Source organism: Vipera berus (genome assembly GCF_964194415.1).
Source record: "Vipera berus genome assembly, chromosome: 7".
In the NCBI taxonomy this organism is placed as follows: Eukaryota; Metazoa; Chordata; class Lepidosauria; order Squamata; family Viperidae; genus Vipera; species Vipera berus.
The window spans coordinates 22,262,799-22,285,708 of NC_138209.1; the positions used below are offsets into that span (position 1 = coordinate 22,262,799).

Here is a 22,910-nt window from a genome sequence, read left to right on the forward strand (position 1 = left end):
GAAAAGCAATTGTATTTCATTGTTAGATGCAACTGTTAAATCTTTATTATATATTTTAGCTAGGAACTGCTCTGCAGTGATAGCACACAAAAGCCATTTGCTTTCTAAGAAAAGCATTAACCATTTCTCTTCCTATAATGCAGTAGCTAAGCTTAGCAGCCTGCGCTTTTGAGATTGGCTTTTTAAAAGGGCTGCTTCAACACCTAGCTTTCTCTATATGCTCTTCAATATATAGTTTTAATGATGGCAATATTCCTATGTTATTATTTTAGTACTATCCTTTTTGTGTATAACTGTAGCCTCTGGTTATGAAGAAAAATCTCAGCAACCAACACAAACAAAGCTTGCTAAAGCACTTCTCATTAAATCATTTTCAAAATGCAAAGAAACATGAAAGACCGCAGTGTATTTTTTAAAAAGGTTTTGATAATTAACGTTTTTGTAACTTTTTATTACATTCGATCCAACTTGCTAGATTTGCTTTTTTAGTTCCTATAGTATTCTAAGCAAGATCTTTATGGAACACATTTTCTGATCTTTTTGAAAAATGCAACATGTGTGCCAATTTATTAAAATACTTACACTTTTGTGGCTAAACTAATTGCTGACATGTTTAGCTATAACTATTCCTTTCCTTTATGTACAAAAACCACAGGTATAGTGCCACTGGCTAAAACAGATTTTTTTTTAAAGATAGGGTTATATAGTATAGATAACAATTGCCAGGTTTCAATTAGTTCTGAGAGTTGCAAACTTATATCTGGAATGCTGCACAGGATTGTGAGTTTCTAAAATGTGTATTCAGTGTATTTGCAAGTCACATGGAGATATGTGCATTCCTGTTGCTTTGTCTGCATAGTTCATGTAGATGATCAAAGGCTACTGAGGTCAGTGAAAAAAGCACAACTCAGATTAAAGATTGCCCTCTGATTATTGTATAAAATCCTTTGTGACCTTATGCCTGCCTTAATGGCCTTAAATTATTTCCAAATGCACAAAATAAATCCAAGGCCCGTTTATAGACATTTTTTTCTACTTAAGAAATCCTTACTGAAGGCTATTTTTTGTGTGATTGAAATTTGTAGTGGAGTCTTTGATATTCATATTATTATCATATTGCTGATAAAAAATATTGGATTAAAAATATATCCAATATTTTTAACACAGATCTAAGAAAGCTGTTACAGAATGTAAACAGAAAGGCAGTTTATTAGAGATGTTACAGTGAAACAGTTAAATTTTAAAAAAAGGATTTTTCCCCCTTTAATGAAATTATACTGTGAAACCCCTAAGTCAACTTTTTTAGCCTTTGAATGGAATACCAGTACAGAAACAATGAAGCTGATGTGAAACGCCCTATTTCTAGTGCAGTTTGCAAGATTTGAAAATTACAATTTTAAAACCCAGACTCTGTCTGCTTTTGACTTATTCTCAAAGTTGCTTAACAAAGTCAGCAAAAATATACAATTAATGTTTAATTAAAATTAAGCAAGTAGTAAGAAGCTTAGTAGAATATATTTCCTCTATTAAGATTTATTTTAACACTGTGCAGTAATACTGCCAAAATCATTACATTTGTGTACCAAACCATGTGTACCAAAACTATTTGTCATAACCTACACTTTCTGAATCTGAACAGTATAAAAAATTTAATAAGTTATTGCATTTTGCCTTCAATATATTGTACATATTCATATCTGTTTACTAAATTTGGGTTATGTTGTCCAGTAATGATTGAATTCCTCATGACAACCAATTAACCAAAGTGAACTTTTTTTTAAAAAAAAAGAACATACTACATTGGTTTAACTAAACATACTCATCGAAAGCTAAATGTATGCTTGGTTCTAAGAATAACAGAACTTCCATAAAAGATATTTGATTGGCATTTGTTATTGGGAACATTACACAGAGATAGCAAGCTTAAAACTATTCACTGCCTTAGCTCAGATGATGCTATGCTAAGCTATAATGTGGCTTGTTTGGTATGTATGTATGTATGTATGTATGTATGTATGTATGTATGTATGTATGTATTATTTATTTATTTATTTAATAAATGTGTGTGTGTGTGTGTGTGTTTTCGTAGATTTTCACAGGTATAGGTATGTAGGTCTTGGCTACACAGGAAAAGACCCAAATACGCCAAGCATACATACATACATACATACATACATACATACATACATATATGTATATGTATGTGTGTGTGTGTGTATATATATATATATATATATATATATATATATATATATATATATATATATATATATATCAGCTACTGTAAAGCAGACTTAATTTTCTAAAATAACTGAATTTGAACTTCTGAAACTTCAAATGCTAGCATCTAATGTTTTATTTCTTCCTCCTCATTCTCCTTATATCCTTTTTAGATCTCAATGAATGTGGATTGAAACCAAGGCCTTGCAAACATCGATGTATGAATACCTATGGAAGCTACAAATGTTATTGTCTGAATGGATACATGCTTATGCCTGATGGATCATGCTCTAGTAGGTTAAGTTTTCATTGTTTCAATTTTTTTACAGTGGAATTCCTTGGAAGCAGGAGCTAATTTTCCTTAAAGGACTCTGTTACATGAGATTTAAAAAAACCAAAACAAAAAAAAGAAGAAATAGCATTCCATTTGTTTTATTTTCACAAGATACAAGAGTCACTTTTTATGTGACTCACGATTGTCATATTTGGAATGTAACAACATAGCAGGGATTATGGATGTTTGTTAAGTTGCAGTATTGCTGTCAGAATTCCATGGCCAGGTCTTGGCAGTAATTGATTAATTTTCTGTCACAGATTGGCTTCTTAACTTATCTTGGCAGAAGATTCACATCTCCACTAGCTATAAATTTTTGTTGCAGACAGTAAGAAAAACCATACAAAACAGTTAATCATTGCTGGTGAAAGTACGCAAATTATTTATATACCCTCAATAATGTAAAATTCTTTATTCTTCCTGCCCAACCCAAGAATTAATAGGCTTTTAATATTTAGTAGCCTTGCAGCCAAGCCATTGTATTATATGACTGCCATGTTTGGCAAGAAAATCACTAGCTACTCTCTACCTTCAAGTCTATTCTCTGTCTCTGACTTCTGTACCACCACCACATGACTCACAAAATATTTGTCCTGTCCCTCTTTCTGGCTTTGAGGGATTGTCCCTTTCTTCCATCTCCATTTTTCTTCATTTGGAACTCCCTCCCCCACACACATTTCAGTAATTTTGGTCTCAGGTGAGACATTCTCTATATTTCTCTTATCAGTTATTTCTTTTTTCCTGCTTCTTCTCAATCTTCACCCTGATCAGAATCAGATCTGCCAACAGGTTTAAAAACTTTAAAGCTCAACCAGTCGGGCAATTGTGACTTGAGAGGATATCAGAAACAGAAGTACCAAAAGAGCTGATTTCTACTTTTTGCCAAGAATGTTCTGTGTCCTTATAGCCTTTCCAAATATTCAGGCTTGCCCCACCTGTGCTGAGTGTTTAAAATACACATTACTCTAATTTTTCTTTTCTCTCACCGAGAAAGGATGGGTGGGATAGAAATGTGTAAGTGGCTAGGAAAACGGTTGAGAATTCAGGAAGTAATGGAAAACTGAATACATTTTCAGAGCGATTGGAAGCAGTGAAAGATGAATACAGAGGTACCTTGGTACTAAACTGCTTTGAAACTCATCAGATTTGGTACTTGATACATTTTGAAACCAGAAAATTTTGTCCCGAGACTATTCATTTGTATGGTACTCAACACGTAAGCTAGAACTTGTCGATTTTGGGTGCCTTGTGACTCACTACATTATACCTTATGGGAAAATTTTGTTTGGTACTTGTCATTTTTTGGTACTCATTGGGCCTCTTGGAACCAATTACGATGAGTACCAAGGTGCCACTGTATGTGCTATCACAAGGGATGCTGTTAGAAAGGTTGTATCTGAATTTTTTTAAAGTCACAGGGAGGAAAAAGCCATATGTGATTTCCAACAGCAGTCAGATAATGGCAGTTAACTGAGTGCTTAGAGGAAGCTTCACTATGGGTGTACTTGATTCTTAAGAAGGTGCTAAGTGGTCTGAATTTTCTGGAGAAAATGGGATGCCTCTGGAAGTGGGGAGAACTTGTATGAAATGGTAAAAGAGTAGAGATAGGAACTAAGTTATTTTAAGCAAAGACATCCATGGCTAAAAGGTGTGGTCAGTTTGGTAAACAGTTTATATGGCAATTTAGAGTACTTCATGTAGTAATGAAGTTACTGCTTCAAGGTGGCATTCATTCTCTGTATTTGGACAATGAGTTGAGGATAGATGTTGGTGCTTAAAATACTAATTTCCAAAATTTCCCTGAACTGTAGGCTTTTGTCAGAAATCCAAAGATTTATCAAGCTGTGGTTCTGAAAACTTGTTAAATAAGTGGCAGCCTTCCCCACAATCCCAAAAATACAATATCACAAATGAAATCTATCAAAATCATCCCATGCTTTCCCATGGTTCCCTGTTTTAATGTTCTAGTATAATTTTCCTGTAAGTGAATAGCAATAGCACTTAGACTTATATACTGCTTCATAGTGCTTTACAGACCCTCTCTAAGCAGTTTACAGAATCAGCATATTGCCTCCAATCATCTTGGTCCTCATTTTACCGATCTTGAAAGGATGGAAGTCTGAATCAACCTTGAGCCTGTCAGGATCAAACTCCTGGAGGTGGGAATGCAGAGTTAGCCTGCAATACTGCATTCTAACCACTGTGCCACCACAGCTCTTAATAGTAAAAAGGAAGTTCCGCCTTTCTACTATTAAAATAAATTTGCCTACCGTATTTTAGTACATCAGGATTGGGAGAAATAACAGAGTTTTCTCTGCAATCAGGAAGGAAACATCTCATCAAGGTAATCACAGCAATGTTTCCACTGGCTTTTTCTGTTGCTAAATTGCACTACAATGCTATTTTAAAAATAACTTGACAGCATGGAACATTCTGAAGGATTTGATTAACATATTGATTTCTCCACAGATGCTCTCTCATGTTCAATGGCAAACTGTCAGTATGGCTGTGATGTGGTTAAGGGGGAAATACACTGTCGTTGTCCTTCACCAGGATTACAGCTAGCACCAGATGGCAGAACCTGCATGGGTGAGTAAAAAAATATTTATTTTCACTCTTCCATAAGATGTGGAAATTCTGGGCAGCCTTTCGCAATAAATTTTGTTTGAAGGAGGGAATTTTGGAGATTAAAAGAGCCTTTAAAACAGGGGTATCTAATCGTGGCAACTTAAAACATGTTGGCTGGGGAATTTTGGGAGTTGAAGTCCACAAGTCTCGAAGTGACCAAGATTGGACACCCCTATGTGAGCACGTATCACACTCATGTCAAAATAATACTCAAGCAAAGTCAAATTCTTAGAAACAACAGTTTTCCATTCCTAATATATTAGTGGGATTTTTAATATTCTTGGGCCTTTGAATTCTGTTAATATGCATGTTGAACTTTCAAAGAATTGCAGAAGAATAAAATTGAAAAAATGTTTTAACATTCTTAGTGATATCAGTAGTGAAAAAAAGACTGAAAAAATATGCCATTTTTGTTTTAAATGCAACAATGAATGAACCATTCACAATTGATGTGGGGCTGAAATGACGAAACAAAGAGTCATTCTGGTTCTTGAAAATGTTAAATTACCTAAATGATTTTTAAGAAGTAAAGAATCTTTATGTATTTTCAACCAATCTGAACAGTCATTCAGAAATAGGTTTTGGAAATAAAGAGCATTATAAGACTGAAAGAATATACTAATGTAAAGGAGACCATCAAGTGATCACTGAAATGAATTTGTTCAGTGTAAATACTGTAGGAAATCATTACATAGTTTTAAGTATTTTCTCCATGTTACAATATTTGTCAGAAATAAAAATTGTTTTTAGAAACTGTGGCAGAGAGAGGTATCTGTTCCTAACCATGATGATGCCAAAAGGATGAAACGTGTACTGGGTCATCAAGATGAAATCTCTGCCTTTTTATACTTATGTTGTGATGTAGTATGCAAGAGGCAGACTTTGCTTTGTGATTGTATGGTTCATCTTATGGCTTCCTCATATGGCCGCATACAATTGCAATGTGAACTTAAACTTCAGACAGGCAGATTCTAACTGAAAATTGGGAGAAACCTGATAATAAGGGCAGTTTGATAAGGGACCAGTTTTGAAGGAACCATTCAGTGGGTTCCCTTGATTAAAGAATGTCATCTCTTAGGACCCTGGAAGTGTGCCTTCTTTGTAGCAGCCCTGCTTTCTCCTCCAAAGAACCCCCTACCCACTCTTGATTGGTAGAGACATAAAAACATGGCTCTTTATCCAGACCTTTGGTGAGGAAAAGGGAGACTCCTCACTCTAGCCTTCTTTTATCTTTATTGATTTTATTGTAATTCATTTGTGTGATTGTTGTGAGGAGCCCAGAGTCATTCAGAGTCAGATGGCATACAAGTTAAATATTGTGGTTGGACGCACTGTTAGCCAAATTATATTATATAAACAACAATGTGAAATCAGAGTTGCCAGTTCTTTAGTTGGTATTGGTTTTCATATGTATCAAGTTCTTCCCAAGAATCTAGCATGTCATAATGTATCTGTATAGTATATGTATGGACCAAGGAGTATGGCCTTTTGAAATGTTGTCAATGCAATGATTTTCTAAGTGCTGATTTTTTATTACAGCACCCAGTGTATCAAAAGCCACTGGGACCACCACAACTGATTTATAGGCAGATGTTGTTGCTTGATGGTGTTAATATTATTGTGTTCATACAGAAACTAGATAAAGATCTATCACAGATATTTTCAATTGAGAAGGTAATTGAACTCAGAGGTTAAAATGTCTCCTTTCAGTGTTGTAAAAGGATATGTTATGAATTTTTTTTTTTCATATAGTAATGTTGATCCCTAGAATCTGGTATGCCTGGAGTCTAGAAATTTTCTCAATAAATCATTTTGTGAACACATAGTTCCATTTTGTAATAGTTTCCAGAAACAGTTAATAAAGCTTTTGACAAGCATTGTAGTTTGGATATGAAACCTTCCAATGATTGGTTTGGATTGAATAAATCTTTTCAACAGTCATTTAATGTCCTTGGTTGAACTTTATTTTCGGCATGGAAATCTGCCAATAAAATTCACTTGTGCAACAGGGTAAATTATAATAAATCAGAATAAATTGTGCTTTTGAAGGATACTAGATTTTAGTTACCTCTTCCTAAATTAAATATTTCAGTGTTCTAATTCTTCCTTTATCACTCCTTTTCTAACATTCAGAATTTTTGCACACAGAGTTTAAACTTGCTTTTTATAAAGTTATGCCACATTAGGGATGTGAAATTTCATTTGAAAAGATGGGTTTTATGGAGGAAAAGTAGAATTAGCCGTACATTCATCTTAAAATTGAACTATAATTTATGCACACCGCAATACTACATAAAAAGTAATGCCCTAGAAGACTATTGAACTTTCAGATTATCCAAGATAAATGCGCTTTTAAATTTGAATACATGAAACTCATTGCTACTAATTATTAATGGACTTCTATTTGTAGATGTGGATGAATGCATCACTGGGAGCGTTACCTGTCCCCGATTCAGGAAATGTGTCAACACTTTTGGAAGTTATATTTGCAAGTGTCATAAAGGCTTTGATTTGATGTACATTGGAGGCAGATACCAATGCCATGGTAATGAAAATCATTCATAAAAGAAAAACCATTTATAAACATTTGTTGCACCAAAGTTGACTTGAAGCACTTGAAAAACATAAGTCTGAAAGGGAAGCAGGATTGCTCTGCTCTCCCTATCTTCAACTACCATGGACAACAGGGAAGCTCTGAAGGGACTTGACACCTGTATTTGCCTGAATATTGTCATCATATTTTGTATAATCAGAGACCTCTCTTCTACAAAACTCATAAAACATATTTAGCCAAGTGCATTTGCAACTTCACTTCAGATCTCAGGAACTGTAGAATGCCTAGTTTACGCTCTCTGGCTTTCCACTATAGTTAGTATGCTGAATTATCAAAGTGGATTCACATTTATATACTCTAGAACTAAATTAAGAGGTGTAGGAGGTAACTTCCTTGTCTTCTATAAAATTTATGATAGTGATTTAGGCTATATAAAGGCAAGCTCAGTGCCACCATTTACTGACCATCTGGGCTTTTTCTGCTCAGATCTGACAGACCTGAATTATGAAGGAAGTGAAGAGGAACTTTAAAAAAAGATCCTATTGGAATGGGGTGGGGTGGGTGGGTGAGGCAATTTTTTGGCTGGATTCAAATATCAAATAAAATGTGATTATATTTGATTTTGCATAGCATAAACTGGAAAGCCAGCCACTATGCTTAATAAACCATAGTTCATAGAACTTTTCCCAGCCATCTAGACATGTAGGGTTCAACTCTAATGATCATCAGCCAGCATGGCTATTAATTTCAAGCAGTGTGAATCCATCTTGTAATATGTGGTTCTTTCTTGTAGCTTGCAGTATCATATTATCACAGAAAAAGTCAAAACTCAACTATCTAAAACCTCTGACCTTTTATTATTTTATTGCTTGTAAAAGACTCCTTAAAACATCAGATTCATTCAAGACTCTTCAAATTTGCCTTCCATTTTAATTTTGATTGTTAGAATTTCAGCCTTTGAATACAGCAATAGGATTTATTTCAGTTCTTTTTAAAGAAATTGTTCATTTGAAAATGCAAATGTATGATTGTTATCATTAAAATAGTATTTATTTTCTTTTCTGTTACAGACATAGATGAATGCTCTCTTGGCCAATATCAGTGTGGAGGTTATTCCCAGTGTTACAATACGCTTGGGTCTTACAAATGTAAATGCAAAGAAGGGTACAGAGGAGATGGATTAAACTGCATAAGTACGTAATGATCCTTTTAATCTGGTATTCTGAATCCAAATGAGACATGACCTCTTTGTGAAGTTCATTTTATTTGTGTTCATCTCAGTTTCATTAATACTCATAAAAGAAAAAAGTGTATTCTGAAAGTTTTAAGAGGTTTAATATTAGGGCTATGACATTTGGACTACTTAAATCCAGATAATCACTGTATGGTCATAGGGAAACACTGTAAACTCCAAATCTTTGCTTGCTATCTGGTGGTCACCTGGACATTTGTACTCTGGTTTTGGTAGTCATATTAAAAAGCTGGTGTAAAATGTATTTCCCCAGTATTACTCAGGAATTTAAAAGAGCCAAAAGAAATTCCTGAGCCGAGGTTTCAGCAAGCAAACAACTTTTATTTTGATCAAAATAGAGTTGAGTGGCCACATCTCTCTCCGTGGCTGGTAGAGAGATGAAGGGAACAACCAGGAAAGATGTCTTCCACCTTTTATACCTGTTTTGTATTGGGCTCACTTGTAACACCACGTGGTAAGCTGGAGCAGCTAACAGCTCTCCAGCAACTCAGACTCCCCGTCTCCAGTGCTGCTATTGGCTGCCCCTAGGCAGCAATGGGTTGCTTCAAACCTATTGGCTGCCGCCTAGGGGACAGGCTATAAATTGCTGCAGGCTGCAGCCCAATTCTCAGCTCAGATTCTGCAAGAAATAAACCATGAGCTTTGCTGAACTCACTTGCCTCGTCTCCTTTCCTGCGCAATGAACTCACTACACAACAATACCTTTCCAGAACAAAGAGATCTGGTCTTGGTACTAGGAACCAGAAGGTAAAGAAAAATAATTCCTAGATGATGACTCATACACAACAACCCAGGCTCCACCATAACTCCTTTCCCCCCTTCCCTTACCATGCTCTTTTCATGTAAGCAATCACCTGTACCTAAAGCATGAAACATTTGCTTTTATATAACTAATTTCCCAATATAAAGCACCTACAAAGCTCCTTGCACATAAACAAAGATGATTACAAAGTATCACTACTAATAACAATATTACTAACATCAACCTTAAGCATAATAAAATCCCTTCAGTATTTTTCAAAGTTGGTAAGGTATTTGTAGTGGATTGGAATACTAAGGCTCTGTGATCAGGTAATACTGTGCTTTCCTGGGGGTTGTCTTTTCCATGGTTTCACCTCGCAGCGGTGGCACCGACAGCCCCGTCCAGCTGGCCCACTTTTTCTGTGGCTGAAGGAAATGCCTCTGCAGCTGAGAATGGAGCTCAGGATTGACACGCATGGTGCCCCTCCTCCCCCGGCCTGTATTTCGGTGTCAGAAGCCTTCTGGAAAGGCCTCTGCAACCGAGAACCAAGTTACGGTTCTCAACTGCAGAGGCATTTACAAAAGGCCTCTGACCACAAAATGCAGGCCGGAAGAGAATCCGGAGCTCCATTTTCAGCTGCAGAGGCATTTCCTGAAGGCCTCTGATGGTGAAATGCAGGCAGGGGTGGGGGCACCACAGAAGAAGTGGGCCAGTGAGATGAAGCAGGTGTCAATTCATGGGAGGTTTGGCTGCAACAGTAAGTGGGTGCAGGGCACATGGGGCAGCTCCACTCCCTCACCCCTGCCCTAGCTTGATTGTTAGGCATGTACCTTGCCCTAAAACTAGGCTTATTTTAGGGGTAGGGCTTATAGTAGGCCCACCCCCAAAACTCAACCTAGAGCTAATTTTCATGGTAGCTTTTACTTTCGGGAATATGCATGCCTGATGAATACATCTGAATAGGTATTTTTCAAAAAAAAATTGTGAAGGAACCTAAAAAGAAGTATCTTGGACAGCTCAGCTAATTGCCTTACTGATAGTAATAAGTCTTTTACTATAGCCACCAGAAGTAAATTTGAGTTGTGTTCTGTCATTTTTTGAGTTGCTGTCTGTGTTACTAACTCAAAGGAAGATATGTGTGAAGAACTGTCTCTGTATATCTTAGTACAGTTCCAAACTGTTTTCTTAGACATGTTGGATGATTGAAGCATAACAAAATGTAGTCTGTTTGAGCAAGAATTTGCTTACTTGCTGATTTATTTTTGTTGGAAAGTGAGCTTTTTTATCATTTTTTTTATTTTGTAGGCTACTTGAAAGCCCCTTAGATATTATTTTGAAGTGAGTATAGGTTTATGAACTGTGGTCTTAATGATCTTAATTTTATTGAGTTAACCATGGAAATTAATTATACTGATGGTTATTTGGGAACACTAGACCATTTATTTTTATTTCTTTACTGATCAAACTTATTTGTCATGGGTCAGGCGACACTGAACAGCTTATTTGTTATACCTGTTATATTTATAAGGTGAAAGTTGCTAAAATAATCTCTCACATTATCTGTATTTGCATATCAGAGTAAAAAAGTGAATGTACAGACAGTGGGTAGAACTTTAAAAAGGCTAGGTGTGTTTCTTTTTTGTTTGTAAGATCCAGGTATTCGATAAAGGACCAATAAAGTAGCCATGGATAGAACTATCCATACTGGTTAGTCTTCCTTACCTGTTGTTTGTTGTTGTTGTTAGCTGCGAAGTCATGTCCGACCCATCGCGACCCTATGGACAACGTTCCTCCAGGCCTTCCTGTCCTCTACCATCTTCTGGAGTCCATTTAAGCTCACGCCTACTGCTTCAGTGACTCCATCCAGCCACCTCATTCTCTGTCGTCCCCTTCATCTCTTGCCCTCAATTTTTCCCAGCATTAGGCTCTTCTCCAGTGAGTCCTTCCTTCTCATTAGGTGGCCAAAGTATTTGAGTTTTAGCTTCAGGATCTGGCCTTCTAAAGAGCAGTCAGGGTTGATCTCCTCTAGGACTGACCGATTTGATCGCCTTGCAGTCCAAGGGACTCGTAGGAGTCTTCTCCAGCACCATAGTTCAAAGGCCTCAATTCTTTGGCACTCATATTTACCAGCATGCTATTTACTGGTAGCACAGAATTCTGGTTGGCATCCTGTACATGAAACTAATATTCATTAGCTATGGGAAGATATTGCCATGGGCAAATATGGTGAGAAACAGGGAATGTGCCATCTTGGGGAATTCAAGACCATTGTGTTATACCCGTTTCACATTCCAGCTCTGTGGTCTCAGCCCTGGTACCCTCTAAGCAGACCTGGATTTCAGCTGCTGTAAATAAATGCTAGGTTAGTTGAATATAAGGCCTCCGTCATCAGTGATTTAACCATTCATGAGAGGCCAACCCTGTACATACTACTGACCTGTTTGGGAGGTATGCCTAGCTGGGTTTTGGGTGTGGCATCATCCTTTGCACAGCTGGATATTCTGTGCTAGTTCTGCCATTCTTGGATCAGGAGACTTTGCTCATAGTCACTAATACCCTAGTACCCTCTTTGATTAGACTACTGTAACGTGTTATACCTCTGCTCTGTGAGTTACATTGGTTGCCAATTTATTTCCGGGTTTAATTCAAAGTGTTGGTTCTAACCTTTGTGGCATATGGAAGGGTTATCTGAGTGACCATCTCTCCCTGAGATGGCCCCTGCCCATTCCATCAGATCTGGTAGAGAAGGCATGCTATGAGTCCCTTCAGCTAGGTAACTATATTTGGCAAGTTCCAGGAGACAGGTGTTCTCCATCATGGCTTCCATCTTAGGGAACATTCTCCCCTTTGAAGTGAGGTTAGTTCCATCATAGTTAATGTTCTGGAAGTTCGTCAAGACCTGGCTAACTCATGAATCTTGGTAATCCCAGGAACTGGAAATTTGTCAAGACCTGGCTAACTCATGAATCTTGATAATCCCAGGAAGCCGGTGAAACATTTAGTCTCTCTTGTACCTTGTGGTTTTTTAATATATATTTTAATACAATAATAATAATAATAATAATAAGAATAAGAATAAGAAGAAGAAGAAGAAGAAGAAGAAGAAGAAGAAGAAGAAGAAGAAGAAGAAGAAGAAGAAGAAGTAGTTTTAAGGGACCTTGGAGGTCATCTAGTCCAACCCCGTGCTCAGGCAGGAAACCCTATACCATTTCAGACAAATGGCTGGCCAGTCTCTTCTTAAAAACTTCTAGTGTTGGAGCATTCACCACTTCTGGAGGCAGTTTGTTCCACTGGTTAGTTGTTCTAATTGTCAGGAAGTTTCTCCTTAGTTCTAGGTTGCTTTTCTCCTTGACTAGTTTCCATCCATTGCTTCTTGTCCTGCTTTCAGGTGCTTTGGAGAATAGCTTGACTTCTTCTTTGTGGCAGCCCCTGAGATATTGGAACACTGCTATCATGTCACCCCTCACCCTGATATTTTTATATATTCATTGTTTCCGTTATTTCTTGTATGCTGTCCAGAATGACTTCTATGAGATAAACAGCTGTATAAATTTGATAAATAAATATTATCTCAATTTGGCTTACAAAATGTAAATATACTTACAGTAGTAAGTGTCATCACCACTTGTAAGTAGACATTAATTTCACACTTTTGATGGATACTGTCAAGGACGGCAATGGCTTAGATATCATGTACATTTAGGAACAAAGGTAATTTGAGTCAGGGCTACAACCCATTGACATAGTTCAGTGAGCAGACCTATATATCACCACTTTGCTGGACAAAATCATGCAGAGGCCCAAATAAAATGTTGCAGCTATCTTGGAAAAATTGCTTTTCATTCCATGCATAGATTCATGCTTCTGCTCTAAGACCTATTCACTAAATTCATTAGTTATAACAGTTTCGCTTAAGTTAATTTGAGCAATGTATGTGCCAAGAAAAATGTGCTTTCTTCTATTGAACAAATTCCTCAATTTAATTTAGATAATATTTAAGCACTTATGTTATTTGCTTATGTATTTTAGAAGTGTACAACACTGAATTCTCCACTATGTTTACAAGCATATACTTGAATAATTTCTCTTACTATTAAAATGCAGTAGCCTTCAATACAATTCTACAAACTGGTGCTGTCTAGTTTTGTTGGAACTATAGATGGATTCATAGCTAATGGATTCATAGCTGGCTGACCGGCCGTACTCAGCGTGTGGTCCTCAATGAAACCGCATCTACATGGAGGGAAATGTGTAGTGGGGTGCCCCAGGGCTCTGTTCTGGGCCCAGTGCTCTTCAACATCTTCATCAATGATTTGGACGAGGGGATAGATGGGGAACTCATCAAATTTGCAGACGACACCAAGCTGGCAGGAATAGCCAACACTACAGAAGACAGGCTTAAGATACAGGAGGATCTGGACAGACTTAAACACTGGGCGCTATCTAACAAAATGAAATTCAATGGTGAAAAAAGTAAGGTTCTACATTTAGGCAAGAAAAAACAAATGTACAGATATAGTATAGGGGGTACTTTGCTCAATAGTAGTAACTGAGAAGGATCTCGGAGTCCTAGTGAACAATCACTTCAATATGAGCCAGCTGTGTGCTGCAGCTGCCAAAAAAGCCAACACAGTGCTAGGCTGCATTAACAGAGGGATAGAATCAAGATCACGTGAAGTATTAATAGCACTTTACAATGCCTTGGTAAGGCCACTCTTGGAATACTGCATCCAGTTTTGGTCCCCACGATGTAAATAAAGATGTTGAGACTCTAGAAAGAGTACAGAGAAGAGCAACAAGGATGATTAGAGGTCTGGAGGCTAAAACATATAAGGAACCACTGCTGGAATTAGGTATGTCTAGTTTAATGAAGAGAAGGACTAGGGTGACATGATAGCAGTGTTCCAATATCTCAGGGGCTGCCACAAAGAAGAGGCAAGCAAGCTATTCTCCAAAGTGCCCAAAGGCAGGACAAGAAGCAATGGATGGAAACTAATCAAGGAGAGAAGCAACCTAGAACTAAGGAGAAACTTCCTGACAGTTAGAACAATTAACCAGTGGAACAACCTGCCTCCAGTAGTGGTGAATGCTCCAACACTAAAAGTTTTTAAGAAGAGACTGGCCAGCCATTTGTCTGAAATGGTATAGGGTTTCTATACCCTATACCCTGAGCAGGGGGTTGGACTAGATGACCTCCAAGGTCCCTTCCAACTTTACTATTATGATTATGATAGAAGACCTGTTTATTTTGGACTACATAGCCAACTTATGGAAAAAATGCATCTCCTTGACTATTTGACAATCCCATATAGATATGGAAATTGTAGTTAAGAATTAAAGATAAAAAATGATATCCACAGAGCTATAAGCAAGCATCATAATACTTTTGTATTGATAGAAATCCTGTTTTTTTGTTTTTGTTTTGTTTTGTGGTTGCTTTTGTTAGGCTTAATACTGCATCACTTCTTAACTTTGCACATTTCTTGGTTTTTTCTTTCCAGGGATTCCCAAAGTTATGATTGATCCATCTAACCCATACAGTGTATTTAAAAGCAATTCAACTTTTCTGAAAGGAAGCAGTGGCATGACCAACAGAATACCTGAATCTGGTGGTACAAAATATCCTGTCAAATTGCCATATTTACCACATGTAATTACACCAAAGCCTAATGTGAAGACAACAGCAAGACCAACTGTGAAACCAACATACAAACCATATACTAGATTGGCAACACAACCTACCACAACAAGAGCAGCTTTCAGTCCAGTGACAAGATCTCCACCAGTGACAAGTCCTCCCCAACCATCCACAATTCCATTTAAGCCTGTAACAACAACAATGCCAATAGTAGTAACTGAGGAGCCTCTGCCTTTTCCTAGTGAAACTACACCACAGCTGGGACCTACGGTTGACAATAGGATCCCATTTGAGCCACAGAAACCCCGAGGAGATGTATTTAGTAAGTAAGGCTAAATTTTCTCATGTGTTAATGTGAAATATAGTTAATTAACTAGACTAAATTCATAAATGAGCAGGAATAGGAGAAGAGAGAGAGAAAGTGATGGGTTAAGACAGGGGTAGGCAACCTCGGCTCTTTTATGACTCATGGACTTCAACTCCCAGAATTCCTGAGTCAACTGACTCATGAATTCTGGGAGTTGAAGTCCATGAGTCATAAAAGAGCCGAGGTTACCTACCCCTGGGTTAAGACAAAACTATTCATGGGATTAAACATTTTTAATATTGATCCACAAGTTGACAGATTTAAAATTCTACATTATGTCTCAGGGTATTTCTATACTGTCACTATTATTGTTATTAACTACTTTTAAAGAATGAGTAAGAAAGGAATAATAAAAATGAATATATTTATGTCTGGTTTGGAAAAAAATCTTTTCTTTACAAACCAGCATTATGCACTGAAGGATGGTTATAAAAGCACATAATTACTATTTGGAATACTATATCACAAGATCCTGTATAATTTGATATTCTTCTGTTGTTCAAAATAAGATTTCTCATACTGTCACAGTGTAGACACTTTTATGGAGAATAAGGTAATCTACAGCAGCTAATCATGATAGTTGTACACTTCTAATATCAGATGCAATGTGAATATTATGCGATAAAGGACATGTGTTGGAGGATGCTGTTACTTTCATCATGTTTTGCATGTTGATTTCCCACTGACATTGGGCATTTGATCATTGTGGGAATAGAATGCTGGACTTGTAGCTTGTGGTCTATTCTAGGAAAATCTAGATCAACATGTCCAATAATAACAGATGGACATTTGAAAATCAAATGGAATGCAGTGGTATGTGAAGTTTGGCTATGAATTAAATAAACAATACTAAATATGTAACGGGTTAATATTTTGGACCCAAGTTTAATTTCCAAACATGTTTTTGAGAGACATGTTGTTTCATGTGAATTCCCATAACCGTCTTGTGGCTACTTGCACAAGAATCAAAAGGAAAGTCAAGTTAAAAATAACTGTTGATTTCTGCTTTATGGAACGAGCTCATCAGATGGAAGACATTTGGACTTCATGATTCCAATGGTGCTTCTTCATTAGGGAGCATCATTTAGAGAGATGTCTTTAAAAATATTGCAGTACTTTCATGCCAAGTCAGCTTCATGACACAAATGACATTTGATACTTGCATGTTTTGGAATACATGCCAAGAAATATCCCAGTGCTCTGTTTCATCTTTAGCATCACAACTGACGTTAATTATAGAGTTTGTGAGTGTATTTCGAAAAGTCTTCTTTGGTGCCCAGAATAGTAACAGTGCTTAGCTAATAGAATATGAATTTTATTATCTTGTATGGACAAGTGCATTCCTAAATAACTTTGGGAGTGATTTTGGCTGTATTTCAGCAACAACTATTAGCATACTTTCTTAAGACAGTTTTCTCCCTCCCCAGAAAAACAGTTTATTTGAATTTTCCACCTTTAATATATATTGTAGGTATAAGGTCCTCATAAATTAGGAGACAGAAAACACATCAGTTAAGCCTGAGGAAGATGAAGGCATTATCTAAGAATACCCAATGTTTTTGAAACTTAATTCTCTGTAGGAATTATTAAGGGTTCTTTAAAAATTATTTTGCAAACATTGTTACCCACATTCAGGATAGGACTCTGCCACCCAGAGTTGCTGGATAGGAGATGGGCGGCAATAAAATAAATAAATAAATAAATAAATAAATAAATAAATAAATAAATAAATAAATAACTCCAGTGAATGACTAAGTAAGTAAGTAAGTAAGTAAGTAAATAAGTAAGTAAGTAAATAAATATCCAGTGAATGAATGAATGAATAAATGAATAAATAAATAAATAAATCCAGTGAATGAAAAAGTGAATAATATGTAAATTGCACAGTTTTGTTCTGTATTGTTCATATTGTCTAATATCCAATCCTAGCGGATGCTTATTTTTATTTATGACAGAAGAAATCTGAACTACAGTATGATTGGCAATAAGGCACATTCACAAAATAGCTAATGTTCAGGAAAATCTGTTAGAATATTTATAATCCCTACACTGTGAGTCTTCTCTCCCTCCCTCCTGAGGTGAGAATGGCTTCATCACATCTAAGATTCTGAAGGTCCCTCAAGATCTGGTTGTGCCAGGAGGTCTGGGCCCCCTGACAAGGTGAACTAATGAGGTAGCTCCATTACTATTAACATCCCTGCATCTATTAGTCTTAGTATTTTTACAGTTATTTAATGGTTTTAATATTTTTAATGATAATGCTTTTTAGATATGTTTTGTTGTATACCACCTAGATTCATTTGCTTGTGAGATGGATGATTATATAAATTACAGATAGACAGAGAGACAGACAGGAAGACAAACCTATCTGTAGAGCTAAAATTTTGACTCTCTATAAAACATTTTCTGGGCTGAAGTCATTTGATGGAACAGAATAACAATATCTCTCCTCTCCTCCTTCTATTTAACTACACTTGCGTACATAAGTACCTAATAATCATACTATTCCATTTTAGTCTAATATTGGATTTGGACAATACATAAATAATAAATAAGTTGTTGCCTCCCATTCCTTTCTATCAATGTTGACACATCTTAAAATTTCTCTGCCCATTTCCCTCTTTTGCCATGCTGTATAAACATATCAACTGGTTTGTAAATCTTATTTTTAGGGTAGGATAGGTACATGTTAGAGAGCCAGTTTGGTGTGTTAAATCTTCAGGCTAGAAACTGAGAGACCATGAGTTCTAGTCCTGCCTTAGGCACAATGCCAGCTGGGTGACCTTGAGCCAGTCACTTTGCTTCACCCCTAAGAAGGAGGCAATGGCAGACTATTTCTTAAAAACCTTGCCAAGAAAACTGCAGGGATTTGTCCAGGCAATCTCTGAGAATTGAACATAACTGAACAGGAAAAAAAGAAAGGTACATGCACTATATTGGGTTAAAAACAATACACACACACACACACACACACACACACACACACACACACACATTTTGTCTCAGTATAATACATATTATAGCCTGTGGAAAGGCCTTTGAGAACATATCAAGTTGGAACAGGTTTGGAACTCACAATTTAAGTTTCTGACTACTTTTCTGAATCTAAGCAAATGTTTTCCTTCAAAATGAAAGGCAGTGAAATTAACTGTACTTTGGCTTCTGAAAGTGCTTACAACTGACAGCAGTTTATCTTTCCAGTTCCATGTGAGCGAGCAGATGATACTGCTTCATAATGGTTAAACAGTCAAGTTTGCCACTTACTATTTAGCCAGGCAAATAAAATGGTGCAACAAGGTTAAGCTTGGAAGAACTGGAAATGTTTTAACTTATCAATTGATTATGTGCCCTCAAGTCAGTATTTAATATTTAATAAGCATATGGGTAGACGTCCACCAAGATAATCTGTTCCCATCCTAGGTTTTCAGTTTTCCTAACAGAATACCTATCGCTCTGTAATTATACCCATGTACCTTGTTGCTGATCATTCTGTTCTTTCTCGTCATCAACTTGGTAATAATCAGAATCAAATTTCATCTTTCATCTGTACAGGTTCTTGAGAATTGGGAATATCTTCTAAAGTATCTTGGATGTTGACATCTGTACTATACAGAATTTCACTAAGTTTCCATCCTGGTTTTTTTTTTTATTCTTCTTCTTCTCCTCTGAATCATTCACCTTGTGACCCTTAGCATACCAATTCAAATAATAGGTTTGCTCTTGCCTCTAAAAAGAAAGACCATATACCTCCTCCTTCTTCACTGTCTAATATAAGTGCCTGCTTACTTTAGCTAGGCAGTTGGGATGACCTTTACACCACAGGTGAAGTCGCATACCAGCTTTTAGTTTGGGTATATACTCCTGGTGTTTTTCATTCATACCCCCAGAAACTCGAATACCAGAATGAGGTGACATAGCAGGGCTTGAGGAAGGGAGGGCTGGTATGCTTAGAAATCCATTAAGTTGCTCAGAGATGGAAGAATGCTTAATTAATTAATTGAGGAAATTCTTTCAATGAATCCACAGAATGTTAACCAATAAATCACTCAAATTCACTCTGTAGTCTTCTCTTTTTTATGTATATCTAGGTATTCTTTACCTACTGCGGTATTTAGTGCAGAATCATGGATTCTTATAGCCAAAGGAAAAGTTTTGTCAGAAAAGGCTTCATTATATACGTATCAGCATAGGCTTATTGTCTCTACTGTTTGTAAGATCTCAGGCATGTCTGCTGAGAAGTTAAAAAAAAATCAGTCGAGACTGTAAATCTGAAAGAATTACAACTTTAATGCCAAGGATTCAACTCTCAGTTTTTTGCTGGTTTCTCTGAGAAATATTAGTTACACAGCACAAATAGTTTGGCATTTAGAGATATTGATATGAGTAGTCTAAAGCTATAATAATTGCATGTTATTCTTTAGTTGATATACATGAAATCAAAGGACCAGCTGTACAGTCTGCACGTGAAATTCCTTTCGTGTTTTGGATTACATCAATTTGTCAAGCTTTCATGTGGCAAACAGCCTAAGGCATTATTCTTTCAGAAGATTTAGATCCTTTTGTAGGCCTAGCTCCAAATTAGGAGGAACTTTGAGATAAAAGTTGTGGACATTGAAAGGTAATTTTAAATTTAAGTGTGTTAATGCTATTATAGTTACAAACATTTTTTCCCCAAAGTAAATGTCATAATGATTTAAATGGCAAAGATGTTCTCTCTAATTACCTGTACTATGCATACTACTAGCCTCTTCTATAGTATTGTCAACAAGAACTTAGCCTTAGCAAGCATATATGGATCTTGATTCCTAACAAAGTCACAAAACTCATGATAATCATGTATAGGGGTATATATTACCTAGGTTATTTTTGCTATACAGGTAATTCTTGGCTTAGAACCATAATTGGGACTGGAACTTCCATCTTTAAACAAGATGGACCTTAAGTGAGCCTTAAGTCACACTAGATTTTGTTACCCTTTTTCCCATGGTTGTTAAATGAATCGCACAATTTTTAAGCAAATATCAGAATAACAGAGTTGGAAAGGAGTTTGGGGGTCTTCTAGATGTTAGGAAAAAACTGAAAACAGAGCAGTTTCACAATGAAAGCTGAAACAAAGATTTGATTGAAATGAACTAGCATGCTAAAAAGCTGTTAGGAAGGAAATGCAAGAGAGTCTGAATATGGTTCTCTCTTTATAGTCTTCTTTATGAGTCATAGTAGTTGGCTGTGGCCTCTATAATTATTACTTAGCTCAAATCCTTGTATTTCTTACAAGCTCACCCAAATGGCTTTTGCAGTGAAGCTTGACAATAGGTTGGTAGGTAATCTATGTAATTATCTGTGGTTGACTTCCTTCTCTATTTTATAGTCTTTTTTTAATGGCTTGATGGTTTCCTCTTCCAGTTCCCCGCCAGCCTGGAGTGAGCAATAATCTCTTAGAAACATTTGAAATTGAACAAGGGATAAGTGCCAATGAGGATGAAGCAAATGATGATCCAGGTAAGCAGTTTGTCCCTTTGGATCTAGATATCATTCTAGAAGGCACTCTAGAAACAGAAAGCATTACTGTTTATTGTTTACTACTTTCCTAACAATATGTGTGCCACCTTAATACTTATGAGTACAAAACAGCTGTGCTGTAAAACAAGAACTCTACTTTCTAAGAAAGTCATTCCTTGAATTCTGAGGAAAGTAGTAGAATAAATCTAATGAAATCTACAGAACTTTATAATTTGCCCCAAGATAACAAATTTTAACTAAATTGGGTATCCCATACTTTTCTAAAAGCAGAAATGAAGAGAAGCACACTGTAGGAAAATGGCTTAGAATTCCTTAGCCTTCATCAATTGATGCACTAATAAAAGCTTCTCCTTTTTCCAAATGTGATTGATATATTCTTTACATTGCTTGTGTGAACATTGACTCCACATAATAGCCACACACTTAGCTTAGCCTCTACCAATCTAGTACCCTTACAAAGTATTGGAATGCACATCCCAGCATGTTTATAAAGGAGAGAGTTAATCTGTCTCAAATCTGAAGGTCTTTTTATTGATTTTGCATCTCTTTTCTGCAGGTGTTCTGATTCATACTTGCAACTTTGATGGTGGTTTGTGTGGATGGATCAAGGAAAGAAATGATGATTTACATTGGGAACCTGTTAAAGACTCCTCAGGTATTGATTTCCTTCCATTTAAGATAGGACTATCTGATAAGCAAAGAATCAGAAATAAGAAAAATCTTGGCATATAGTTTCTGGCAATTGATTTATTTGGAGCTGAAAAGTGTTTCTGTTAGAATTTTGTTAGAATTTGTTAGAGTTTTGTTTCAGCTTTCCTGTGTATATAAATTTTCAGGGGCCATTTTCATTGGACTATTTCTTGAATGGGAAAGTTTAAAAAACAGTGTGTGAACTACACAGTAATACATCTTAAAACAATTTCCTTGCATATTTATTCAGATTTTTGTTTCTAAATCATACTAGCATTTAGTTATTTTCTTTATAATTGACAATTTTTCATGAGAGATTATAGCTAAATCTAAATCTGTATAGCCTATTGTGTAGCTGAAGCTTTAGAAAACTACTTACTTATAATTTGTGATTCTGAATATGGATTTATACAATTAGTTGTACTGAGACATCTCAAGTCACTTGAATAGGGCTTGGACCAAAATCACTTTGGGAATTACAGTTAGATAATATAGCCACACTACAAGTACAGTATGTACAGTATACATGGAAGGTTAGTTAAGATGTTAAGCCTTTTAATGCTATGCCTTTGTTTTGTTATTACCACATTTGTATAAAAGGTATACATTCTTTAGAGAACTTTTCTAACTTGAAATATTAAAATAAATTATATATATATAAAATATTGATAACATACTTTGGTAGACTTTTGAATTCTCATCAGTGAAATAAATTACTACCTTTTTGACTCATTCCTGTCTTCCAGTTCTCCTCTAAAGTTGATAGCTTTTGCACAACATACTATTTATCCTGTCATGAAGAAATACATGGAAGATTAACTAATGGCAAATGTTAGATATATTTCTGGAATAATAATAATAATAATAATAATAATAATAATAATAATAATAATAATAATAATTATTAATTTTATTTGTATACCGCCCTTCTCCCGAAGGACTCAGGGTGGTGAACAGGGCAGTAC

The 22,910-nt window shown here is 36.1% G+C and overlaps 1 protein-coding gene across 2 annotated transcripts in view; it reads left to right on the top strand.

Moving 5' to 3' along the window:
* NPNT (nephronectin) overlaps positions 1–22,910 on the top strand; it is a 63,875-nt gene that overhangs the window by 35,459 nt on the left and 5,506 nt on the right. For both annotated transcript variants that reach the window (XM_081332821.1, XM_081332822.1), the window contains 7 exons: positions 2,394–2,513; positions 5,024–5,143; positions 7,593–7,727; positions 8,807–8,929; positions 15,232–15,690; positions 21,139–21,234; positions 21,812–21,910. In XM_081332821.1, the coding sequence (XP_081188947.1) occupies positions 2,394–2,513; positions 5,024–5,143; positions 7,593–7,727; positions 8,807–8,929; positions 15,232–15,690; positions 21,139–21,234; positions 21,812–21,910 (1,152 nt within the window). The remainder of the gene's footprint in view (positions 1–2,393; positions 2,514–5,023; positions 5,144–7,592; positions 7,728–8,806; positions 8,930–15,231; positions 15,691–21,138; positions 21,235–21,811; positions 21,911–22,910) is intronic.